The sequence below is a fragment of the Gavialis gangeticus genome, unplaced genomic scaffold, assembly GCF_001723915.1.
Source record: "Gavialis gangeticus isolate Ggan-Ray unplaced genomic scaffold, GavGan_comp1, whole genome shotgun sequence".
Taxonomy (NCBI): Eukaryota; Metazoa; Chordata; order Crocodylia; family Gavialidae; genus Gavialis; species Gavialis gangeticus.
Genome location: NW_017729006.1, coordinates 19475847 through 19495364, shown reverse-complemented (window position 1 = coordinate 19495364; position 19518 = coordinate 19475847). Strand labels below are relative to the sequence as shown.

The following is a 19518-nucleotide window of genomic DNA, read 5'->3' as shown; positions in this document are numbered from 1 at the left end:
GGGGATCTTGTGGCCTGTTATAAACTGGTTAGGGGGGATCAGCAGGCGCTGGGGGAGTCCCTGTTCCCCCGAGCGCCGCAAGGAGTGACCAGGAACAATGGTCACAAGCTGGCGGAGGGAAGGTTTAAGTTGGACATCAGGAGGCGCTACTTCATGGTCAGGGCGGCTACGGTCTGGAACCAGCTTCCAAGTGAGGTGGTGCAGGCTCCCACCCTGGGGGTTTTTAAGAGGAGGTTGGATGACCACCTTACTGGGGTCATTTGACCCCAGTGCTCTTCCTGCCATGGCAGGGGGTCGGACTAGATGATCTGCTCAGGTCCCTTCCGACCCTAAAAACTATGAAACTAAACTATGAAACTATGAAACATTATCTCCATTGTAGATTAGAAAACATTCAGCACCAGTGTGGGGTGCTTCTCTGTGGCACTCCCTAGCATGGTCCTTTGATGATGTAGACCTTCCTAGCTAGCCCTTAAATAGACTAATGTCAACAAGCAAATTTGTAACACTGTTCCGTGGTATTCAATTTCCATCTGGTACCTAGTAGCCCAGACAATTTCCTGCATCTCCCAGTAGAAACAACAACATTATAAATGCATGTAAACAAGCTGGCCTAACCCTAAAATGTACTTTGGAACTAATGAAATTCCATTTCCCAGGACTGATGGTCCAATGCTTCTTTGCAGCTCACTGTCTAAGTTAGTGATAGAGATATACTCCTACTACAATTAATATTTTATATAATTGGCTACTACTCTTTGTAAATAATCTTTGAATTTTATCTCAACAGAGATCTCAGTCAGCATTCTCATTGACTATGGAAGATGCACCAAGCAAGGGCCTGGACCTCGCATCTTCTATGTCTGAGCTTCTTTGGAGACATCAGAAAGGCCAATCCAGGAGAAAGAAGGAACATAAAATGTCTGCATTGCCCAGCTGGAAAAGTGTGGACAGGCTAAATGAAATAAGTAAATATTTCTTGTACCAGTACACGCCCCCTTGTTTATTCCTTTTGGACAAATGTCCTTTTTCTATTGACGTGCAAACAACAGATGTAAAAAGGCCTGCACTAAATTGGCAATACTTATCATGACAATAATAATGGCTGCTGATGGATATGGAAAAAAAATTCACTTTACCAGAAGCAGCAGCGCATTAGTTCTACCTGGCTTGGCATCTGTATAGATTGGGTGCTTCAGCAGGGCTTTTTTTGGCGCTTTTATCTAATAGCTGATTGAATCAGCTATTAGATAAAAGCACCAAAAAAAGCCCTGCTGAAGCACCCGATCTATACAGATGTTGGGCGAGCTGGGTCAAACTGACATGATGCCTCTTTTGGGCATGTGCTGGGCTCAACATGGCCATGGGCCAAAATTAAAGTGCTGGGGCTTGGGGTTTTTTGGCGGAGTGGGTTATGTCTGTAAGCACCCATGAAGTCTATAGTGCTTGTTATTGTGCTGTTAGTTTCCCCTGCATAAAGACATCAGAATTTATCCTTTACTGAATAAAAAATGACTATCTTTACAAGTCAAGTAAGAGCAAATACACTGTGAGTTAACAATGTATTTATTGCTATGAGGCAAGGATTTGGGGGGCAAGGGGGATATCTTTACTGGAGGAGCTGCTTGAATGGGATAAAGTTAGACAAACTTTTGACTAAAATGCATTCTTCTTCCTGTCTGAAGGGGGGAAGCAAGCACAGCAACTGTTAACAGCGAGTAGAGCTGTGAAAGTGGAGGTGGGAGAAATTCCCAGAGGTAGTCGGCAAACAATTAACAGAAAAAAAGAAGCTTGACATCAAACGAGATCTAGACATAAGAAATGGGCGGAGGGGCATTATCACCTGTAGTGCGTAGGAAGAATTTCAGGAATCAGGTAGATTATAGTGTGTAAGAAAATCAGTATTGGTGTTCAGTCCTTGGTTCCTAGTATCCAGCCATCTTATGGGTTTTTGTTCCCAAGTTCGCCTTTTAAAGGTGTTTGGTGTATTTTCCTTGAGTATGAAGGTAGTAACATCAAAAAAGACATGGTTGTCCTGTGAGAAATGTGCTCCTACTGACATGTGTGTCTCGTGCTTTTTTTCTGTCAGAATTCATTCTTGTGCATAGTGCTGTTTAGTTTCATCCATGTAGTTACAACAGGGGCATTGGATCAGCTATATCACATTTTGGAAAAGGCATGTATAGTAGGGTTCATGGATTCTGATGGGTTCATTGTGGCAGGGGTGTTGATTTTAACAGCAGTGGAGATGTGTTGACGGGTGAAGCATTTGTTGTTAAGTAAGGCTGTGTCCAACTGATGTCTGTTGAGCAATGTGGAGTTTACTTCTGATGATGAGTTGGACAAGGTTAGGAGGTTGTTTGATAGCCAGAAGCAGAGAGACTTGGAGTATTTCTCTCAACGTCTGATCTTCATTGAGTACAGGTAATTGTTCAGTGGTTCTTCTAATCAGTTCCAAATGTGGAGTGCGCGGTCACAGTGGGGGTTTTTTTATTATAGAAGGGTATTTGGGGGTATTTGGGTGGCTCTTTCAAAGATATTTCTCTACTAAAATGTCCTTTTTGTATGAAGGTAGTGTTAGAGTGATATTGTAGCCAAGATGGTCTGGGAGTTATGTGAGAGGCAAGGATTTCTTAGGGTGATATATTTTATTGGCCCAACTCCATAGTTGGAATAGAGTTAAACCAGATTTTGAATGCAAGGCATTCTTCATCAGGTCTACACTGTGTTGGCATTTACTGCTTAGACCTGATGAAGAATGTCTTGCATTCAAAAGTTTGTCTAACTCTGTCCCAACTATGCATTTAGTCCAATAAAAGATATCACCTTAAGAAATCCTTGTTGTATGAAGGCAGATATTAGGCTGGCCAGGTGACCATCACCAGTGTTCTCCGCAGAGCAGGTGCTATGCAAATTTTCATTTTACTGCTATGCAAGTTTCTGATCAGAGTAACCTTCTGCCATGCATTATACAAAAAAAAAATGAGTAGGAGTAGGATTCTAGCCAAAAGCCTATATTCAGCAAGGCAATTAAGTAGATACTTAAATTTAAGCACCCACTTAAATTCCATTGAAGTAAATCACACAGTAATTTAGCACTTAACAATTACTTAACCACAGCTGAATGATGGATTGATAAAGGTGTGTTTTTTAGGTTCCCTGCTGATATTATGTCTTCATGCCTTCTAACATGGAGGTCACAGCTGGGATAAAACAAAGGTGCACTACAGAGACTGTTTTATGTATAATAGTTTATTGTATTGACTTGTGCGATATTATTTACTGCATCTTTGTTCTCTAGTTAGCAACTGTATGTTAAAACAGAGGGGCCAGCCTTTTTTCGGAAGTGCCACAAATTGGCCCTGCATCCTCCCCTATGGCTACTCTGATCCCCTTCCCCTGCCTAATCCACTGCTCTGCTCTCTGCTCTGTGCTTCCTGCCTGCTCTGCTGCTCTATCTCTTGCTGTGCTGACTGTCTCCTCCCTGATCTGCTACATGCCACCCACAAAGGCTGCCCATGCCATCTGTAGTATGCATATCGCAGGTTGGCCACTCCATTTTAAAACCTGCTCAAGCCGAAAGGATCTCAACCAGCAGTTCCAAGTGATAGCAGCAAATACCAGCGGTCCAATCATTCGTTTACTTGCATCTTATTAGATATTTATGCCTCCAAAAAGTGAATTGAAACTCCACAACTCTGATTAAGTAGCATTTATCTTTATTTTGAACCCTATTTATATGCAAGATCTCTATAGTGGTTCATTTCTCATGGCATCTCTGCTAATATGCAATCAGCTCATGTCCTTTACCTATATAATCAATTTTAAAGGCTTTTATCTATTTCAGTTATTCATATTTGCAGGTAATAGTTGCTTGTAGTGCTCGCCCTCTGTGGCCCTGAGGGATGAATGGGTGGCATGGGGCTGTTCCACAGGCTAGATCCCATGTGAAGTCATTTCTAATACAAGACAGTGAGTGCACAGATGTCATCTGGTGCACTGGTACAACCCTGCACACTTGATCAGGCCTTAGCGTGACTGCACACTGGGTCCAGCGCATGGGGCCCTGTCATCCAGCCTGGGGAGTTCCCCACGGGTCCAGAAATTTGGCAGCAGGGAATACCATGGCTCTGGGAACAATGACTGCTCCCCTGCCACTAGATTTCTGGACTCTTTTTGGGTGTTTGTAGACGAAACGGGGGCCCTAAATTGTGAGGCGGTGGGTTTTTAAACCCACCTCTTCAATTTGGGGCAAAGTAACCCCCGTGTCATGCACACACCTCGCACTTACCTGCCTCTCCGGTGAGGAGGGTGAGCTGCTGGCATGCGGAGCCATCCCTGGGTGGTGGGGGGGACTGGTGCTCCCTCCACACCAGCAGTAGCACCCGCCCACAGGCACCAGGTTCAGGCAGTCCCAGCGGGCAATGCAGCCACAGAGGGAAGCACCAGGCCCCCATGCAGCTCAGGCAGGCAGGCAGGCAGGCTCTGGAGAGGGGGTGGGGGGGGGAGATCAGGCTCACCACTTTTCTTGGGTGGAGCCTGTTTCCCAGGCTGCTGCCAGGCTGCCTGCAGGGCTTCCTGTAGAGCTGTGGAGCTGCACAGAGCCTGGTGCATCACTCCGCGGCTGTAGGGTACCAAACTAAAACTCCTTGAAGGAAATTTGTTTAGCTGCGTCCCAAGTCTTTCAAGGCGCACTACACTGCTGAATTTCCTACAGTGGCTGGAATTCATGCGCAATATGCCACCAAGGCATACAAACACCGACACCCTTAAAGCAGTGTAAAAGCATTTTGCCTGCTTTAAAGTGCCATGGACACATAGCCATGGAGAGAGCCCCATGGGCTGGATGACAGCTCTGTGGGCCAGGTACAACCTGTGAATTGACATGATTTTTCACATGTTTTGAGAGAGAGTGAAGAAGTAATATTAGGCAGTGCTTATACAGATCTGAGCCAGTTAATCATGGAGTAGCCAAACCCATCAGCAGGAATAGAGCTGCAAAAATCACTTGATGGGTTTGAGGGTGAAAAAATTGTTTGATTTTTTTTTTTTTTTTTGCCAGAGTGTGACTTACTTCATCGGGATAATTAATCCAGTTCTTTGAATTGATATGAAATTTCGGGATGAAAATGGGCCAAGGAGATTTAAATAAATAATACACAAAAAAAAAAAATCCTTAACAGAATTCAGAAGCTTAATTATCATTTTGTTGGTATTTTGGTTTTCTCCTTTTTAGGTTTGTTTATGCTCCAGGGAAAAACTGTTCCAAACCTCAAAGCATATTTACTATACTGCATATTTATTTCATAATTGTATCCTCTAATAGGCAAACAGCAGTGTCAAATAAAAAAAAATTCATTACCTTGACTTCCAGATATTTACAACCATAAAACTGGGGGCACCTGTTATTCCCATATAACAATATCAATGTTCCAAAAGCTGTTTTATCATTTGGGAGAAAAATTTAAACATTTGGAACAGTAATGCTCTACCTGTACTTTATATTTTGTGTCCTTCTAACCATTTATGTAAACAGTTGTGCCTGTCAGAGGAATCTGCATAAGATGCATAATTTGATTCAACGTGTTAAGATGAGTATGTAAACTCACCACACTGTTTAGTTTACAGCTATTATAGGCATTATGAATAATAAACCCATCAGATGTTCAAACCTACATTAAAAAACTCTCTCACATCCAGTAGGAAGTGGAATATGAATTTTGAATCTGTTTAAGCCTTAACATTTTGATAAATAGATCCCTTTTCTTGCATATTTTTGTTTTCTGAAATTTAGAACTTTAGCCTCAAATGAAGAACCTGTAGCATAACCTTGGATCCTAAATCTTATATATTTTATAATTCTGTGATGACTTCTGATTAAACAAAATATTTTCATATGATCCCTCGTGAAAGTGACTAACTCTCCCAGATTTTTCAGACCATTTCAAATTTCAAGGCTATGTCCTGGTATCCCTGAAATTGGATTTTTATCCCAAAATTGAATGCATTCTGCAGTCAGCTGAGTCAGGGCCACTCCTGGAATGGTCCTACAGTACCAGTCTGTGTCCTGGTTTGTTTCCTGAGAGGACAAAACATGACACTATCTGGTGCTATATGAATGTAGCTGTAATACTTCTGCTGCAGGTGGTAGTCATAGGTTACCTTCAGAGCCTGCAGCAGTATAGCCATGTTCATGCAGTGTTCCAGAAAGACTAGTAAATCCTCCTGAAAGCAGAGCAAATTAGCCCAGAGGCAGTGCCACATTAAGGCAGCTACTTGAAACGCAACTAGAAGAGGTGCAGGTAACGTGCACCAAACATTGGGTTGTTTGAGGCCCCTGACTCAAGGCATAATGGAATCTATGTAGCAAATCACGTATTCATTTCTTTAAGAATATAAGAAGTGCCATACTGGGTCAAACCAGTGGCCGAGTACCCTGTCTCCAGCAGTGGCAGGGGTGGGTCCTTTAGAGGAAGAGCACTGAGCTGGCTGTATCTAGAGTGATCAATCCCCTCTTCATTACCTTCCCTGATATCCACCATAGCCCAAGTTTCTGTCCATCTTTCTGTGCTGCTCCCATAATTAAGTGGGCAGCTTCTGCTAAAGTCTGTATTTGAATCTGAAGCAAGCAAATCAGCCTTTCCCACTGAAGTAATAAAATAATTCTTGGGGGCGGGGGGTTGTTCTTGTTTTAATTTCACAGGCCCGCCTCCTGTTTTACACAGCACCGATGGAAATTGGGTGGCTTTGCAAAATGTCGCCTTGCCCCTCCCTCGAATGCTTGCCAAACCAAAGAGCCAGGTGTTCAAAGCCTTGGAGAATGAGTCTAGCGTTGTGTCTGCTTATGATGAGATGGGCTCTGACAGCGAGGATGACTACGACTGGAATGTGGCCTTGAACAAGCTGCGCCAGAGACCAAGGCAGTTGTCGGAGGACTCGTATTATACTGATTCCCAGTACAACACAGAATGGGCTTATGGCAATGATCAGCACCAACCAATCACCTCCCCTTCCTCGGGACTGTGTACCAACACAGAGACTGTATACTCTGACTCAGAAACATCTTCAGTAAATTCTTCCAGAGAAGCTGGAGGATCTAGCCAGCTTCCTTGGCTGCAAAGGAGAACTCAAAGTGAGAAGTCCCAAGCTGAAAGAACCTATTTGCACGGAGAACTCGATGTAAATTTCAATCCACAGACATCCAGTATAGAGTATTCAGACAGCAGTGAGGCTGAGGAAGTCCAGTATGACTTAGAAAAGAGGTCTAGAAGGTGGAGAAAGAGCAAAGTTGTCTCAGAAGAACTGTGCGAAGGAAAGCATCATGGAAAAACTCACAAGAATGTGAGCTCAAATCAGGTAACTACATTTGTGCTGCAGGAGGAGGAAGTATGCAACAGCAGCTCAGGCATACTTACAACTATGCTAAGCATAGAAAGGATCGGGAGATCTCCTAATATCTTTATTTTTCTGGCTTATTAGAATTAAATGTAGTACAAAGAAGGTGTGTTGCTTAAACTATGATTGGTCTGCGCTGTACAGCCATTGCTTCCTCCTCTTTCCAGTCACCCACTGGATAATGACAGTACTCATAAGTTCAACATACAGGTCACCAATACAAATGAGAATTTGCCAGCAGTTAACAAGCAGCGGCATGTGATGAAGTTGCATTTTTTCTCTGTTCTTAGAACAGAAAACAACTGAGATATTTCACATACTTCTGTGTAGTAACAGTTGGTGAATGACTTTTTAGTGGAGGTAACTGCTGGTGATTGCTATGGACAAGTATGTAAAAGCAAATGGGCAGTTATTGAAATATAGCCCAGGTAATGTCTGGTTTTAATTTCCCAATGTATGCTTATCCTTGTGTTTTTACACACTGCTTTTGTTTAAGAAAATTGCTCAGGAAGAAAAGGAGGTAATCGGCAGAATATAACATCTAAACTATGAATATAAAAAGAACAGAAGCAGGCAAAGTGTTTTTTTCTCCCCACAAAAGATAGTTTTTATAACAAGGAAGTTAATAACATAAGAGCTGTATTTGGGTCAGACCAATGGTCCATCTGTCCCAGTATCCTGTAAAACAGTGGCTGAAGTGGATGTGATAGAGGCAGAGCTTTGAGCTGGATAGCTCTAGATACCCCCTATTCAGTACCTTCCCTGGTATCCACCATTATGAGTTTACAGATGCGAGACGAAACATCTCCAACCATTCTGTTAAGTAATCATTAATAGATTTATTGTCCATGAATTTATCCAGTCCTTTTTGAACATGGCTATGCTATTCATTACCACCACCTCCTGTGGTAATGAATTCTACGGGTGTTGATTCTGTGTGTTGCTTAGAAAAGTACTCTTTCTTTTTATTTTTAAACGTGTCACCTACTAATTTCAGCGGGGGCCCCCTAGTTCTAGTATTCTGGGACTTGACAATTAACCATTCCCTGTTTACCTAGTCTGCACCTTTCATGATTTTATAGACTTCTATCATATCTCCACCCAGGCTTCTCCTTTCCAAACTGAAGAGTCCTAGCCTTTTTAGTCTCTCCCAGTATGACAACTACTCCATGCCACTCACTGATCATTTAAGTTGCCCTTCTCTGTACTTTGTTAAATTAGTTCAATAACAGTGTAACCAGAAAAATCCTCTGCTTGGTGCATGCCCTAGTGCTGTGACTGGAGTTCGATGTAGGATCTGATTTTCCCCAGAAGCAAATAGCAACTATTACAATCCTGAACACCTGGACAAGGTGAATGGAAAGCTGAGCTGGCCTTTACTCCTGCACTGAGGATCAAGTAGCTCACTGATATTCTGTCTCGTGAATCCCATGGTTGGGACATCCTCTAATGCATCAGGATAGTGCAACTGCCTTAGGAATTAAATCTTCCTTTCCCCTATTCTTCACTTTGGAAGTAGATAGGCAATCTGCTCTATCCTTTAGATTCATGGACCAATCATTGTTAGTTCTTTCTTTTGTTGGTTTATACTACCTACCTTTATGTCTAACCTTTATATCTGCTCACCTACTCCCACCCTTAACAGAATCCTAGTGTTTCATGATGTTGAGGATACTGGTTAAATTACTTCTTGCTAGCATGTTCTGCATCTGCTCTGCCCCTTTGGAAGAAGAGACAGATATAGACATCCCCTGCTGGTACATTTCCAGGCATGCTCTATTTATTTTTAGCAAGAGCCAAAGCCAGTGAATTTTATTTCCTTCCCTTTCTACTTGTCTTACAAGTATTATAATGCATGCACAAGAGGGAAAATGGGTATGTGTGTGCATGCACAGAGATATACTTTGGCCTTCATGCCCCCTGCTACTCTGCAAGAAGTACCAAGAAGCAGAGCACCCTGATTAGGTCCATGCTTCCAAAGAACAGGATGCCTGTTAGCACGCTGGGCTGCATGCTTTAGCAGCAGGTATAGCATATGCTTCAGTATCCCAGCCAGTGCAGAAAATGGTTATGCCTTTCAGGCTTCATTCAGATGTCTTTCACCAATGGTTTTAATTTCTCTCCAGTGTGTTCAAGGACCCCACAAGATATAAAGCAAAAGGCAAAAATCGTTTGTTTGTTTTTTCTTTGCCTCTGTCAGAGAACCAAGGCAAAGGCAAAATTTGGCCCTGAATCACTTTCACAAAGGCAATGTTTTTAAAGTAGCAAGATTCTCCTACAGCACAAAAGAGGGAAGCAAGACACAGGGGGAAGGAGCAAAGAAATGCAAAACAAATTGTATAGTTTAAACTTACTCTTGATAGCTGCTCATTCCTTCAGCAAAGAGTAACACAAAACCATTGTAGATAAAACACCGGTGAGAAAGACCAAGGAGATTGGCCATTGCCATTCTAATAAAACATTTATAAAGAGGATGTAGCTAGGATTGAAAATTCTAGTGGAAGGCAGTGAAAATGATCCAGGGGATTGGCGGTATGAGTTAGAGTAAGAAGACAAATCATCCAGACTTAGTCTATATTCCTGAGAAAAATGAGAGTAGAGGAATGGCAAAACTCTATGAATTTGCAAAAGTAATTTCCTGATTCAAACTAAACCATTGAGACTGAGCAATTCAGATGAAATGTCTTATATACAGGGTGATGCTCTTCAAGTGCCCAGAGTAGGGGGAGAGCACTATTCTGCTCATCACACTTGCCTCCCTCTCCCACAGATACACAGATTGGTGCATCGCTGCACTGCACAGCTCCTGTGGCTGGGCAGAGTCACCTCAAGGTTCCCCCGTCACTGCAAAGACTCCCAGGGGGAGTCTGAGAAATGTCTAAGGGGCAAGGATTTTTTGGGATATCTTTTCTGGGTGAACTGTATTGTTGGTAGCAGTGTTTGGGCATAAAGCGCCCCTCCTCAGGTCTCCATAGTTCAGTGCACTTGGAATCCATAGTGATGTATATTAAGGAACTGTACTTTCCATCACACACACACACACACACACACACACACACACACCCACCCACACACACACACACACACCCACCCACACACACACACACACACCCACCCACACACACACACACACACCCACCCACACACACACACACACACCCACCCACACACACACACACACACCCACCCACACACACACACACACACCCACCCACACACACACACACACACCCACCCACACACACACACACACACACACACACACACTGGAAAGTACAATACCTTAATTGCTTTATATGAATGACACTTGCTTCCATTTTGAAGACAGCTACTGCTTTTATAAAATGGCATCACCTGCTAATTACAGTCTTCCTACCATTTAGCTCCACATATTGTCTGTTCCTCTGACTAGTCACTGTAACTGGATGTTGAAATACAGGGTTTACTCTTTAATCATTCCACTAGATGGCGCTTGTGCTTTATTTACAGAAAATATGGGCCTTTTAACCCCAGACTTTCCTACCTGTAGAGCAGGAGTTCTTAACCTGGGGTCCACGGACCCCCAAGGGGTCTGTGGATAGATTTCAGGGGGTCCGTGAACTTGGATGGGAAAAAAATTACGTCTTCATTTTCACTAACCTCTAACTGAAATTTAGCATTTCCTTCAATTATGAATGTAGGCAACAAACCACAGTAGCATTAGCAGTACCTGTGACTTTGTCACCAGTAGAAATTACAGATATTTTCATATCACGTTACAGTTGTTGCAGATATCTCGAAATATCGTTTACGCTCATCACTACTTTGAAATTACGGTAGTTATTAGACCCGCCGCTAGATCGCACGTGATTGCAGTCTTCCTGTCTACAGACGCTCATTATTCTGAGAAGGGGTCCATAGGCTTCACCAGACTGCCAAAGGGGTCCATGGCACAAAAAAGTTAAGAACCCCTGCAGTGTAGAGTGTATTATTTGACCTTAGCTATTTACAAGAAGAACGGCTGCTTCTTTTCTGTGTGTCCTACAATGAAGTAATGGTCATTTTTGTGTTTCTTTTCTTAATAGGTCACAGAGTAATGTGGGTTTGTTACTGAACCACCCCAGCTAGTTTTCTGGCTTGTTCATGTGCTTATGCACAGTAAAATTAGAAATCATATTTCTAATTTTAAAAATTGACAAGGACCCCAAATTAATCTAACCTAAACTTAATTGATTAAAAAAATCCGTAATACAGAAAAATATACCATGACATTTACAAACAGTTCACTGTTAACTGTGTTTGAATGCTCAGGAATTTACCAGTAGCAAAACCATGGTGATTTAAGTTTACAGCTTTGGGTTATATTTCTCTCTGCATGCAAACAAGAACTACAAAATACCTAGCTTGCTCATAATGAAGCAGTAGTTGTGGAGCATGGATAGAAAGATGACCAGCAGCTACAGCTGCATCCGTGGTCTCACCAAACTCAGTATGGTGCTGCTGTGTCTTCACTAGGAAAAAAAAGGAAGGAGATTCTTAATGCAAAGGAGCTAGGACAAGGCCAAAGTAATGTCAAGGCAGCTTGCAACATATGCTAATGTGTTTAATTAAAGCCTGTGCTCACTACAGTCTTTAATTCTTCCTGCCCACTCATGTAAGCTACAAACTGCTTTGTCTTTGTTGAGCATTATGAATACCTGGTTTTCACCTAGTAAAAGCCCCTGGTTGACATCTTCAGACTAACACAGCTAACTACCTCCCTTTTTTGAGTTAGGTCATCATCCAAAGCCCATAAAACTGAAAAACATCCACAGATTTCATTGGACTTTGGATGTGGACAGCCAGGAACTAACCTTTAAGTACAATCTTATCCCAATCAAGTTCTTGATTTGGAAGGCTAATATGATTTTGTTGGCCCTGAATACAAGGGTGTAATTCTACCAGCTTGTTATCAGTTAATCAGGTTCTCTTGAAGGCCCTGACACTGGGTGTGCTCAGTCCTAATAGGCAATACCTTTTTTTTTTCATTAGAGCCAGGCAGCTGTAGAACATGATGTGATGGCTTTGTAGTATAAACGTGTTCAAGAAGTATTACTGTACATGGAGAGTACTATTCTCTCATGTCCACTGCAGCTCCTAACCAGGATTTGAATCCATTTGAACAATTAGCTACTCTATTTCACCCCCACATCAATTGTAAATATCAACTGATGATCTGACCAACATATTCAGTTGATACAATATGTCAGTGCCATCCATGATAGAACTATCAATCAAAAAGCAAAATCTTTCCGAACAGGTTCTGTATCCCTTACCGTTTCTACTGGAATTTGACCTCATAAGCAACCTTTGGGAAAATGCTAAGTAGGAACTACCTCCTATTTCACCTTTACACACCTTATAGCAATATAAGAGTTGTTTGGAGCACTTATACACCATTTGGATTCTATTTGCATTTGTGTGGGTAAGTTTGCCCTGTGCTATCTTGCTAAGCATGCCTAGAAGGCAGCATTCATAGATTCATAGATAGTAAGGCTGGAAGGGACCTCAGAAGATCATTGGGTCCAGCCCCCTGCACAAAGCAGGAAACGTAACTGGGGGTCAGGTGACCCCAGCAAGGTGACTATCTAGTCTCCTCTTGAAAGGCTGCCTAGGCCCAGGAGTGGAATAGAATTGCCCAAGTAAACTCATAATTGTATGCATGTCCCAAAACTTCAGGTGCAAAAAACAACAAATAGCAATGGGAAGAGAGGGTCAACCTGCCTTTTATCCCTGGCCGTAAAATAGAATAGACAGACTATCCTACTGCTGTTTATTCATTTTGTCCAACGAATATTAAATGCAAGATGCAGAAGAGCCAGTGGGAGCCAGAAGAAAGAACCAGAACCCAGGGCCCCTTCCTTCTATCCAAGACTGCATCCATCTCACTGAGCCATCCTCCCTCTTGCTTGCTTCTTCCTAGCCCTACGTATGTTCCTCACCTGCTTTGCCCAGTTGGCCAGCTTCCAGAGAAAACCTGGAGAGTTTTTTGGGCAATGCCCAGTCCCTGGCCCGGTGGTTTTAGATCATTTTGTTGGGAAGTGGGAGATCCCCCCAGTGTGAGGGGAGCCTAGTACCTGGGTTTCTCCCTCCCTAGGCAGGTGCTTGGGGCTGAAAAAAAGGAGAGAGATGTGCATACCTGAACACCCCTATTCTGCCACAAATGGACAGAGAATCTTAAACCCACTTCAGTATGAAAAATTGCACTTGCACAGCTATACATGTGCCCTGTAAGCACGTAAAGGTGAAAGAGGCTTTGGCCCAAGGTAGATTGAACAAGAAGAGGGAATAAAAAATGGATGAAAAGGTTCTAAGAAGACCAGCATTTTAAATGCATTACAAATCTACAGTAGCATTGAGCAGAGTGAAAACATTTGAGAACCCATTCTCCATGTACAAACTCCATTTGCTCAGAGCTATGATTTGGAAGTCCATGTGATAAAAATAAATTTTCACTCTGCAGAAACTGCTGTTTTGGAAAAGCTCATATTTTAATGTACATTTTCAAGTCCCTATCTGTTGTGGCAGCCATCTACATCCCAAGCCTGAGGAGATTATTCTGTTAAAAAAATAATTAATTTTTATGTACTTACTGTGTTTTTTCATGTAAAATAGGAGAGAGCAAAAATAATCAAGTCCATGTGCTGAAAGGTAGACGTGCTGCACATCTATACCAAATTGAAAATCTAACTGTCCAGAGATTTATACCATGGTATCTTTCCAGATTTCCTGAAAAATAAATGTATTTGTATGAATTACAAACTTCAACATAGCTTAGGTAAAAATCAGTTTGATTTTTTTTTATTTGTTCACTCTGAGTTTTATTTCTATTGTTCTACTGTTTTGGTTCCATCATAGGATTTTGAAGATTTATCAGAAAGTGATATAAGCAGTGAAGATCAACACGATAAAATCAAAGCAGACCTTATGGAGGAAGAGCTTAAATCCAGGTTATTTGACCTAGCTGCTAAGATGAATGACAAGGAAACATCTTCCGGTGAAGAACAGGAGTCAGAGCCTCAAACAGAATCTGAGAACCTGAAGGAGAGTGTGTCATCGGAAGAAAACAGCAAAAGCATACAGGATGAGCTGAAGAAGGTAAGCTGTCACTACAGTGGCCTAGAGATATCTTAGGAATTGGAATCCTTGCTGTTGGGAGGTGTCTCTATTTGTAGTGGGGCCAGATCTGGAGTAGATCATGTTCACGGGGGAAAATGAAGAATTTATACGTGCCTACCAGTAATGCTTAGATAATTCCATAGATTTTCCTGTTGCCTCTCTGGCTGGATATTTCGTGCCTTTTTAATGTTTTCCCAAACCTGTTTTCCTATCTATTCATTCTCCTTTTTCTCTGACAACAAGACTCCATAGGTGTAAAAATCTTAGAGATTCTGAAAGGCAGTGTCCTTCCTAACAATGCATTTGATCCGCTGTGGGCACATCTACATGAAACACTTTACTGCAAAGTAGAGGTAATTACTGAGCTGTAAGCATCCGTATCTACACACACAGATCCTTACTGCACAGTAATTGGCTCTAATCATGAGTAAATTTGCCCCCTGCAAATACAAGTAGAAAATTTACTTGTGGTTAGTAACTGTGCAGTAGCACACATGTAGACATCTGACCAGGAGCAAATGTGCTCCCAGTCAGCTGGGCAGCAGGGGGCAGGAGATAGCTCCCTGACCCCAAGAGCTGCCTACTCCTGGGGCAGGCTCTGCCATTGGAGTTTGAGTAAAGACAATGTCCCCCTGGCCTCACAGCAGGAAGCTCCCAGCCCCCACTCCACGATTGCCGAGCCAGGGCTGGGAGATCCTTATCTCTCAGCCCAGGCTCCACAGTTGCCGGACCCTGAGCTAAGAGATCCCTGGGAGGATATCCTCCTGGGAGATAAGGATCTCCCAGTCTGGGTCCCGCAACTGTAGGGCTTGGGCTGAGAAATAAGGAACTTCTAGCCCCAGCCCTGCAGTCACAGAATGGGGACTGAGCGTTCCCCACTCCTGGGGCAGGGGGACACTGTTCCTGCCTGGGCTCTGATTGCAGAGCCCACCCTGGCAGCAGGCAGCTCCTGGGGCCAAGGAGCAATGTCCAAGCCCCTGCTAGGAGACAGCTGTCTCCTTGCCTAGAGCTCCCCCTGGCTGCTGGAGGGGCTGGTAGCGGGGCCATAGGGAGCAGGATCAGTCTGCTGCTAGGGGCAGCAAATCTGTTCCTGCATACTTGCACATGTAGACACATGCCCAGAAGCATTTACTCTTGAGTAGTTTACTCAGGAGTAAACTGTTTCTGGAGCTTTTGCACATGTAGATGCACCCAGTGTGTGTGTGAAGTGTTCCAAAATCCAGCCCCTGCCGTGAGATTCTTGATTTCAACAATGGTTGACTGTATTTACCACCAGATTTTTTTGTCTTTCTCCTCTGAGTTTCCCTTTATATGATGTTATAATGCACCTGAATATAGGGCTCTCTTCCCCCAGCTGGACCTAACAAACTTGTCACCTCTGAAATCTCTAATTGACTTTGACCAGATCCTTTTTGCGCATCTGGCAAAGTGAAGTCTATTAGATTTTTACTCAGACTTTATTTTTGGATGATGTTGATTTACCTTGGGATGGATAAAAGCTTGTATATACTGACCTCAGTTTCAACATAATCCAATTCTTTCAAGTGTATGAAATGGACTGCCTGTACATACCAAGATAAAAATTAGTTCTGCTAGCAAGCAGTGAGGAATCTTCTATGTCTTGAATAAGAGAGGCTTTTGTTTTGAGCACAAGACTGCGAGTTCCTTTCATTGTGACATAGGCATGTGGTTAACTAATGTCCAAGGTGTTCGTGTGTGGGTATAACTTAAGCTATGATACATTATGGCAATAGACAAGTAGCAATGGGCTTTTTATGCCATTCAAACCATGCAAAATATGCCTCCTACCAGAGACTTCTGCTTCCGCTAACACAAATATAGTTCCTTACTGCTTAATGTGTGAAAGCTCATTGTTAGCAGTACGCTGTCCACCCAGATCTTTCATTTGTCAAGAATGGTGTGTTCTGCAATTACCTTATGGGCCTATTGAGAAGGGGCTGAAGTTGTTTTGTTTTGGAAGCTTTTATGTAACATAGTGAGGAAGTAGAAAATTTGTAAACAAAGAGCTTTGTGCTTTGGTTAGAGATAGTAACATTACAAAAAGCTACATTTCTGTGAATTTCAAAATGGGTTATATCTAAACATGCTTATTACTGCATGTGACTAAACTCCAGGGCTTATTGCTGTGGAGTTTATTGCCCTTGGGCACCCAGGAACACAGCACACTGAGGGAGCAGGGAGACTGGGGGGGTCACCTGCCAGCCCAGGGCTCCTCTGACCTGGCTGAATGTCTTGTGGAGGGGCTGGGTGGGGCACAAGGATGCTTTGGTGTGGGGCTAGCTGGCAGGTAGCCCATGCACTGAAGAACCCTTGTACCCCAGCCAGCCAGGACAGCACCTACAAGTGTACTGCTGCAGAGTTTTTCACTCTTGTATTTACAAGCGCACAGTTGTAGAGTAAACTTGTTTACTCCAGCCTAATAGGGGTACACATGTAGACACATAACAGTTACTGAATAGCTAATTAGTCAGCTCCACAGTAAGCAACTCGTGTAAATGTGCCTAATTAGTCCTTTCCTGTTAAGCTGGAGATTTTATGTCTGTGTTTTCTGGAAATATTTTTCATCTGTGGATGAATGTACAGACCTGCAAAGCTAACAATGAATGGTTAATTTTTTCCTCTTTTATGTTAACCCTAACAAATATATGGGGGCTGGACTCAATGATCTTCTGAGGTCCCTTCCAGCCCTAATGTCTATGAAATATGCTTATTAGTTGTCATGGTTTTACCATTTTTACAAGGATGTTAGAAATCATGCAAATATTTCATTTTCTGAAAATACTTCTCAGTAATACAGGCTTCTAAGGAAAGGAAAGAACCTTTGGAAGTGAACCAAAAGTGTTGCTGGCTATGGACCCCCTCCTCCCCCCAAGATCTAGAGTTAGTCATCCATGGCTATTGTATATCTTTTTGTCTGCAATAAAGTAGTCAAGAAAACCAAATACTATTCATAGTCATGGTCTCAGAGGAATTGATAGCGGAACTTGCTGAAGCTTCACTATAGAAGAGAAACATGTGGGCTAACTTCATTCCTATTCTTGGCAGGTATTTTAAGAGGGTTTTTTATCTCTCTTCCAAATGACACCATCTTTTTTCTAAGTTGGCTGACCAACGTATTACAATAAAATACTGAAGATGAGAATATATGATGTCAGAAGAGTAGCTTCAGCTGCCTAAAGAGGAAGTTATATCTAAATGTATATCTAAATGTATTTACTTGAATACAAGATGACTCTGAATATAAAGGTGACCTCCCAATAATTAAATTCTATTATTTATAAATGTCTAAATTTGTTCTCATTTTCCAGGTATTGACTCTAATTACTGGAGGTTTGCCTTGAATTTGTCCCCCTCCCATTGCTGTAGCAGGGAAAATAAATCTCCAGGGATCAGGTGGGCCCCTTGCCTTCCACCCGCACCCACCCGACTTCCTTCCCTGCAGCCTCTTCCCCACCTACCTCAGATCCAATCGTGCTCTCTGTGAACACATAGAAATGTGGGGCAAATTTGAAAAGACTGACTTTGAAGTAAATATGCCTGTAATAATTCAGTTCCTCCAGAATTGATGTATTTTACCTTTTTTTGAAACTGCTGTAATTTTTAGCACAGATACTCCATAAACACACTTTTAATCAGTACTTTTATATCTACTTTTATATAGTACAAACTATGCATGATATCAGTCTAAAGCCAAAAGATTCATAATTTACTATGTTGTTCATTGGACTGGACCACAGCAGAGTCAACAGTGTTTCAAGCTAGTGGTGACCCTGGAGCTCAGCACTGCTCACTATGTGTGTGTGTAATACAAATACCCACCTTCCCCACAAAGGATCAATGTGCTAATTAACCCCAACTCATGACTGGAACTGGGTGTTCTCGTCATGAGTCCTGGAATCCTCCATAATTTATATGCCGATGAGGCACAGAGCAACCTGGTCCAGCTCCACCTCATGGAGGGGTTTGCTACACTAATGTGCCACAGTCTGAGAGAAGGTGTGGCAGAGGGATTTGGGGTGAACTGTTTGGAGCCCTGTTTGGTAATGTTTTAGAGACATTTAAGGTTGGTGAAAACACAGGAATAATTGGAAATTGAAAAGAAAGGTACAGCTAAATTGTGGGAATGAAGAGAAAGTTGAAATGCATTCAGTGCAGTGGCTCACCATGACTTGGAAAAGAGTCAGCACTGAAGGGGACTGAGTGCAAATGGGCACTACTATCTATCATATTCAAGTGGGGTATGCTAACCTGCCCTTTTGGCTCAAACTTCACAGTTCAGGACTGTATTAAGATGGGGCTGTGTGAAATATACTGGTACTACAGAAACACAGAAGATAATGGGAAAGAAATGGCAGACCTCATATGGTGGAGAGGGGACTGGCATAGATGTTTCAGAGGCAAACTCTCTGAAGAGTACAATGCATGAAAGCACTGGAATGGTTATGGGTGCATGGTGTAAACTGTGTAACAGGACTAAAATAGTTTAACTATCAAAGTATGTTTTGGTTTGCCAGGTGAACCACAGTGGTCACTTGATGGGTTGTTAGAGGTACAGTTTTTTTATTGTGACAGTCGTGCCTCCCCGGGACCATCTATTCGTGGTCCTGCAACACCGATCAAGGGCCAACCACCCGCCTTCTTGCCTGCCATGCCTTGTTGTTATTTGCTTGATTGAAAGATCTTAATCAAAACAGGTGGCTGCCTATTTTCTGCCTCAGTGCCTTAGGCACTATCTGCGGCTCCTTTCCTCACCTTATACTGCAGCCCAAGCCTCACCGATGTATCTGGTGTTGTTCAGGTCTGTTCTACTCCCTGCGCCGTGCGGTCGCTCTCTGGCTTATCCCTCAGCCAGCACCCTCACCGGTGCCCTCTAGCTCATCTCAGAGCCCCCGCCCCTACCGGCGCCCTCTAGCCTGTCACACACTGCCCATTTCAGAACTTCTCACCCGTGCCAACTCCGGGCCC

At 42.8% G+C, this 19518-nt stretch overlaps 1 protein-coding gene across 1 annotated transcript in view; it reads left to right on the top strand.

The window, feature by feature from the left end:
- The window catches only part of MYRIP (myosin VIIA and Rab interacting protein), a 278869-nt gene that overhangs the window by 216776 nt on the left and 42575 nt on the right, over positions 1-19518 (top strand). The window contains exons 7-9 of the mRNA XM_019508912.1: positions 791-968; positions 6704-7356; positions 14272-14511. Coding sequence (XP_019364457.1) covers positions 791-968; positions 6704-7356; positions 14272-14511 — 1071 coding nt within the window. The remainder of the gene's footprint in view (positions 1-790; positions 969-6703; positions 7357-14271; positions 14512-19518) is intronic.